The 7,835-nt window shown below is 33.5% G+C and overlaps 1 protein-coding gene across 7 annotated transcripts in view; it reads left to right on the top strand.

The window, feature by feature from the left end:
• Positions 1 to 3,475, top strand: part of LOC131073782 (uncharacterized) — a 69,742-nt gene extending 66,267 nt beyond the window's left edge. For 6 of the 7 annotated variants that reach the window (XM_059217064.1, XM_059217059.1, XM_059217063.1 and 3 more), the window contains 6 exons: positions 75 to 764; positions 868 to 1,165; positions 1,321 to 1,422; positions 1,518 to 1,888; positions 1,991 to 2,566; positions 2,672 to 3,047. In XM_059217064.1, the coding sequence (XP_059073047.1) occupies positions 75 to 764; positions 868 to 1,165; positions 1,321 to 1,422; positions 1,518 to 1,888; positions 1,991 to 2,566; positions 2,672 to 3,013 (2,379 nt within the window). In that variant the 3' untranslated portion in view covers positions 3,014 to 3,047. Of the gene's footprint in view, positions 1 to 74; positions 765 to 867; positions 1,166 to 1,320; positions 1,423 to 1,517; positions 1,889 to 1,990; positions 2,567 to 2,671; positions 3,048 to 3,137 lie in introns of those variants that run through there. The other variant, XM_059217068.1, reaches the window with a different exon arrangement.
• Positions 3,476 to 7,835: the final 4,360 nt, after the last annotated feature.

Raw genomic sequence — 7,835 nt, forward strand, 5'->3', positions numbered from 1 at the left:
ACACATAAAGAACTATTAATTGATCAATAATTGTTCTATTGATATCTCTTGCTTCTATTTGTACTTATGTTCAGCTAAGTTCACACGTCAATGGAGAGAGTGAATTCCAACAAATGAGGGGAGTGCCTCGAGTTTTGACAATTCGATACAACGCCTGGCACTATCGTGGTGAGCATGAAGCTTGGGCTGGGCTAGCAGTCACAATCACAAAAGAAATTGAGAAGGCAATGACTCGAGCACAATGGTTCAGTACTTGCTGGAGATATAGTTGGGCTAAAAATAGTGTCAACATCTGCATACAAATATTTTTACCTTGTCTGTTGGTCACATTTCTAGCAGGTTGGGTGGCTTGGGCAGCTTGGGCGTTATTAAGGGATGCTAAGTTCAAAAATTTACAATATGGATCCATACCTTCCACTATCATAGCAATTGTATGGGTGGTATTGAAATCTATTATTTCTGTTGTGAAACCAGTGAGCACACAGATGGTGGGATACATAAATTCACCAGATCACACAGCTCATCTTGGCTATCAAGAGCAAGTCATATCCGACATAAATTTCTTGAAAGGGGAACTTGGAAGAAAGCCTCACTGGTTTTTTTCTATCATTTCTGGTGAAAGGTGTAGAAATTGGTTTGGTTTGTATCCCGACAATGTTGAAAATACATGCGTCCCAAAATTTATGCCAGCCTCAGAGGATCAACTTCGAATCATAACCTTTGTTGATGACCTTGATAGATGTGATGAAAAAGTTGTTTTACAGGTTCGTGATATCCATTTGAATTTTTTTAATTTGTTATATTTTTGTTTTAGAATATGTTATTTTATGGGCTAAATTGGTTTGTTTTATTTTTCAATTAACACAGGTCTTATCTGCTATAAATCTTGTATTGGCCGAGTGTAAGATTAATGTTATTTTGGGGATAGATAAAAAAATGATTCAAAGAGCAGTTGAGAGACGTTTTAAAGATAATGATGATAAGGATTTAGCAGACAAGTTTATTTGTAAGATCATTCAAATTCCATTGAGTTTGCCGGATCCTACAAATAAAGAATCGGATAATTTTCTACAGCATTGTTTAGGACACCAACCACCTAGAGATGCTACACTTGGACTGGAAGACAATGAAGACACAGATTATGGTGATATAGATACAGATAATGGTAAATGACAAGAAAGTGATGTTTCTACACAACATAATCAATGGGTTTGAAAAAAATTGCATTGTAAAATTATATATATTTAAGTTGATTAAAGCTACATCGATGTGAATCAGGTTTGTATGATAATTATTATATTTTGCCTTGTGTATTTATAGATGATGAAGGAGATGATGAAGGAGGTTTTTTTCCAAGAAGAAGAGAAGAAAATACAGTGGTTAATATTGATTGTTCTAATGGATTATCCACAGGTTGTAAAGGTAAGTATCCCAAATCCTGAAGTGACATATTGAGATCTTTTTAGTTTACAATGAATACATATTTAAACAATTCATAATTTTATATATGTGGGCAGGAGTTATCAAAAAAGTGTGTCATTTGTTTGCTTGCAACCTTTCAAGTGAACTTCGACAAATTGATGATGAGCTAGACACAAAAGGAATTGATTTTTTGACATTCTCAAAAGGAGTCCGATTAACAAGAGAAATGTTACTATCAAATTATAACCCAGAAGAAGCTACAACCTTGTATAAGTTGAAGGAGTTTGTCATGGGCGCCCAAAAACTTCCTCGTGAGTGGAAACGTTTTTTAGACTACCGCAAATTTGTATGCAATGTTCTTTCTATGAGAGGCAAAGTAAACAGGCTACCAAATTGGAAGCTAGAATTGGTGGCTTGGATATTTATTTGTTGGAATTGGAAGCATGAGATGAACACTCTCATCAAGGTTGGTGTAATAATATATTGCATTCATTTATTTCTTGATTGATGATGTAATTTAATAAAAAAATTAATAGACTCATAATTCTAACTACTTTTGTATATGTAGAGTTGGCACAAGTATACAATTGTGCAAGCTGGGTCCATGAAAGATGAAGATGAAGTAGAATATGTATATGGGCCTTCACTTAAACAAATCGTTAAGAATTATGTTGTTGAATTACAAGAATCACAACAAATTTTAGATTTTGATGTGGACTTGGTTTCAGAAGGAGCATTAAATAGTAGAACTATGGAGACACAAACAATTCAAGACAGCCAGACCGAATACTTCAATTGGTTGAACTTATTAAAGGCATTAAAAATTCAAGATGTTTCAATGAAAGGTATTCAACTATTTCAGAATTTCCGCCTTCATTGTGAAACTGATAATCTTCCATGGCCTTTGCTAGAGTCAGATTATAGCCAAGAAGAAGCCAAATCCTTGAACAAAATCAAGAAATTTGCCACTGGTAGGAGAAAAAATTCCCATGAATGGAAACAGTTTTGGGACTACAACAAATTTGCACGTAATATTCTTTCTAGTATTGGAGAAGTACAAAATCTACCAAGTTGGAAGGTAGAATTGGTGGCTTGGATATTTGTTTGTTGGCAATGGAAACATGAGATGAACACTATCATAAAGGTCAGCTTATTAATATTTCATTCATGTCTTCTTCAACTTATTTTATAATTTAATTTATTTGAGATTGGTATCTTAGATCGAAAGTCTTTAATTTTTGAAGTGTAGGGTTGGAAAAAGTATGCAATAGTAAAATGGAAGGATGAAGGCAAATCTATGGAAGTTGATGTTGAAGTAAAGGAACAAATGTCTGATGCACCTTCACTTAAACAAATTGTTGAGAATTTTATGGATGTCGATTTCAATAAAGATGGAAGAACAATAGATGGCCATGATATTACAAAAGTTGAAGGAAGCCGAACCCAATATCCTGATTGGTTGAACTTATTAAAAGCATTGAGCATACAAAATATTTCAATGGCAGGGATTCAACTATTTCAACAATTTCGCTTTCATTGTGAAATTGATGATCTTCCATGGCCTTTGTTGGAGTCAAATGTCAAGATATAAAAAGCTTGACTTAGTTAAATTTTGCTAAATATAAATGTAAGCATCTTCAAAGCTTGCCTACTTTTTATTATATTTGTTACATATTCAAACATTATTACTTGTTAACTATATGAATTTATTACAGATCTTACCACAACGAACCGGTGAAAGATCTTGGAGGGGAAGATATGGCTAAAAGATCTTGGAGGCACTGGTCCTAGTTCCAGAACCAGAAGCAAGAACAACAAGGGTACACCATATTCATCATGGAGGAGCTGGAGGAAATCAACAAGATTTTTGTCCATAAGAACAAGGATTTGGTCTCTTAATTGAGAGTTTTTTTTTTTTGTTTTGTCTTGTTTGTCTGCGTTTCTTTTGTTTTGATGTTCTGTTTGGCTGATGGCCGGCTGTTGTAAAACTTTTGATTTTGGGTCCATGTAAAACTCGTTTATTTTTAGCAAAAACTATATGAAATTATTTACACATCCTTTTATATATTTTTATTATGTATATTTTTATTTTATTTTCTAATATTCATATGTTAGAACCAAATACTCATTTGAAAATATAAGTTGAATCGTAGACTCTATTAATAATTCTCATGTTATTAGTGACGAAAGAGCTTAGTTTTCTTACTGGCTTTTCTTTTTTGGTTCTCTCCTAACTGTGTATATTCACGCCACAATTGGCTTCTGGGCTTTTGTCCATTTTATTGATCTCTGGCTAGCAATGAATTCACAAGTTATTTTTTATAAACGTATTAACCGTCTTCCTGCTGCATGCCAGGAAATATTGTTGATTTTGATTTTGATTTTGATAACGGTGTTTTCATTATCGTAGGCTTAATTACAGCTGCAATTTATTGTGAGTGAATAGAGGATTGGAAAACATGAAACTTGAAGTTTTGATAGTTTTCACACATTGAAAACTATAGAAGAATAATACAATGTCATTTTATATCATAGACTCTAGTCATTTATTAGTTTGTCAAAGCACAATACTATATAAAAGCTATTAATATGCCCAGATCTTGGAGAATGATTTGTTGAAAATTTGGTGAACAGAGTCAATGGAAAATGAAAAATTAAATTTAAGAAGAATAATACAATGTGTACATAGAAGGGTATTGGTAGATAGATTGAAATGTGAGGGCCATCGCTGGAAGTGTTTCATTCATTCATTCATTTCCAGTAAACGCTATTCGGTATTTTCTTAAATTTATTTAGTTTTATTTTATTGTTTGAAATTTAGTGAAATATTGGTAAGGCAAAAGTTTTAATTTAAGTTTTAACAAAATTTGTATTTGTTTAATTATGTAATTAAAATATATAAGTGTAAACATGTCAATTAAATTTCAATTAGATGCATTTATTAACAATATTTATTAATTATAACTAGAATTTGAAATTTAGTGAATTATTTGTGAGGCAAAAGTTTAAATTTGAGTTTTCACAAAATTCGTAATGATAACTTTGTCATGAATTTAATTGAAAAACCTAGGAATGCATAGGAGTTTACAATGTTTCTTTTTGCTTCATATTAATCCCACAACTTGGTATTTTGCTATCGCATAGAAAATGCTTTCACCACAATTGGTTGTCACATATAGGACATGTTGAGTATATGTAGAAGAATATGAATGGGAAGACAAACCATCAATTATTAAAGTATTGAACAACTTAAGTCAACCAAGGAAGAGACATTTTTGAGATTCCTTTAAATTGTATTACAATTGGAAATAATAATCAAGTCATCTTGCTCAATTTCTCTAACAAGGCAATAATTTCTTTCTCGGATTTTGCAGTTTATATTTTCTAAGTATTCTTCTGCAGATGCTTAAACCATTTTCTCCTTTAGTATTAGTAGTCAAATTTGGTATCTTTGCCTTTTAGAACCTCCAAGCAAAGGCAAATTTCATTTGAGTTTGGGCAAGCCTGTCTGAAGATTTTGTACTTAAATCTTATGCCATCTTCCAACTGTAACCTTGGATTTCATTAGCAATTTCAATTTGTTACATTCAATTTATAAGAATAGACAGTTGAAAATACATTAACCTTAAATTTGAAGGTACGAGTGTGTGTGAGATGCAGACTTTAAAAGTTTCTTTGTGTGTGTGATATAGACTATAAAGTTTCTTTGTGTGTGTGTGATACGGATTATAAAGTTTTTGTGGAGAATTTTTATTAGTAATATTATAATCATTAATGACCTTGTGCTTTCATTGAAATTTGTCTTCCAGATGCAGTAAGCTATTAGATGATTAGATAGTGGTTGAATAAATTTTTTTCAGAAAAACTGTGTAAAAAGGTTTTTCAAAAGCTTGAGCAGTCTGAGAGTGTACTAAATTTGTTCCCTTTTCCTCCACATTACTATTTTTCCATGTTACATGGGCAATTTGTTGTACCATGGCCCACTTTGCAGCAATTGAGGAAGATTATAGTATATTCTTCAGGCTTAATCTAATACACCCACACACCAAGTTTGAAAGAAAATTTAATCTTAGAAGGGGTCTTATTGCTTTTTGACATATGAACATAGATTATAGCAAACAACTTGATTAGTAGCAAAGTATTGTCAAAAAAAGAAATTTCTATAAGCATAAAAACCTCTTCATCCCAATACTCCAAAGGAAATATTAGAAATCTAATCCAAATAGGAAATTTGAAGGAGTCTTCTTTTAAAGGATTATAACCAAGAGGCCATTTTTAAGACATGTCATTTTACCCCATAAAACAAGGACCTTCCAGTAGATCCTAAGAGCAATCATCAAGGTTAGAAATAGAAAATAAAAAAACTTTATTTAACAAAGATAATACCTCAACTCGGCCCCTTAAATTTTATTTTTAAAGAATCCATCTTCTAATACATCTTGATGTTGGTGTGATTGCCACAAAATCTCCCATTGAGCAAGTTCTCAAGCCATATAATTGTAGTATTAAGGGATTCAAGGATAGAAATTTGAATATATGCCCCACAACCATGGCTTAGATAGAGATAATATAATTAGAACAATACTCACCAAAAGGCATATTTAAAAACATAGAACACTTGTGTTCAAAAACCATACTAGCACACTCGACATCGACATCATTGATGTAGGTATTTTGCATAATAGTATCAAGCTGAAAAGTATGCAAATATGAGAAGGGATCATCAAACACTATCATACCACAACCAAAAGATGAAGATGTTACTATAGAGGGACTTGAGTAAGACTATTGGGTGAAATCATTCCCAACTAAATTTATCATATTAATAGTATAAAACCTTATATTAAGACTAACATAAAAAAGAAAGGTGTAGAAGGACAAGAAACCTCCTCATAAATAGATTGAGAAAAATCTTTAATATCTCTATTTATAGACCATAAAAATCCCCCAAGACTTGGACAAGACCTGTAACCCTCACTTCATCTAAACTCATAAAAAACCAAAGTGAGCCACCTCATGGGGACACTAGTACATTTGGGGCTCAATTCCGACGACTGCTCGTCGGAATTTAGACTATTTTTCGTCGGACTTCCGACAAACGCAGTTGTCAAAAACTTGTTGTCAGATATTTCGACAGTGCTCACCAACGTCGGAATTCCGATGACACCCATCAGGTCTCCATCTCTTTATTTCTTATCGATAGCCTCATCGACTATTGGCAAGACGAAATGTTCCCTTCACCGCTAGTGTAAGTCCTGCCGATGGATTTCATCGGCATGTGCTACCTCGACGACACCTGGGACATCAGGTCTTCATCAATGTATGTCTTACCAATAGCCTCATTGGCTATCGACAAGACCAAATGTTCCCTTCACTGCTAGTGTAAGTCCTGTAGATGGATTTCATCGACATGTGCTACCTTGACGACACCCAAGACATGAAGTCTCCATTGGTATATGTCTTGCTGATAGATATTGATGGAGACCTGATGTCCCACGTGTCGTCGGGGTAGCACATGCCGATTAAATCCATCGACAGGACTTACACTAGTGGTGAAGGGAACATTTTGTCTTGTCGATAGCCGATGAGGCTATCAGTAAGACATAATCTGTGTATGTCTTACTGATAGCCTCATCAGCTATCGGCAAGACCAAATGTTCCCTTTGCCACTAGTGTAAGTCCTTTCGATGGATTTCATCGGCATGTGCTACCCTGACTGCTCATCCGTTGAGAGAATGTCGTCGGGCATATAGCATCCTCATCGGATGTTTTCTGGATGAGTATCAGAATTTCGACGCCAGTCATCTGAGAGAATGACGTCAGGCATATAACATCCTTGTCGGATGTTTCGTTGATTTCCATCGGAATGCTGATGTCATCCGACGACAACCAGGAACTATGTACCGAGGAGGATGTTGTATGTCCAACAGTATAGTCGTCGGTACAAATATAGGGGCCATCGGAATTCCGACGATTATTTAATTTTTTTTTTAAATAATACAAAAAATCATATAATATTATTGATTCTATGTATAACCTGGGAGACAGTTTTAACTTGCATTTGAACAAGACTATCACTTCAAGGGCATCTATAAGAATTATAACCAAAGTAAAAGGTTACAGTTAGTCTTGTTGTTTTTAACTTTTCTTTGAAAGACCAATAGGACATAATGGAACTTGACAACCAATCTTCCACACTAATACTCGAGCTGCAATTTACTTCAAATCATAAAAACATAAGAAAGCACATTGAGGCTATCTAAAGAAAATAGATTGATCTCAAGGAACTAATCAAATGATTGAACAAATAGATGTCATCAAAAATAAATAAAACATCTGATCTTCATATAAAATAGAGAACATGAGAGAATGAACTGATAATCAAAAAATAAAACTCAAAGTATTGCATTAAA

This window comes from Cryptomeria japonica, chromosome 1 (assembly GCF_030272615.1).
Source record: "Cryptomeria japonica chromosome 1, Sugi_1.0, whole genome shotgun sequence".
Taxonomy (NCBI): domain Eukaryota; kingdom Viridiplantae; phylum Streptophyta; class Pinopsida; order Cupressales; family Cupressaceae; genus Cryptomeria; species Cryptomeria japonica.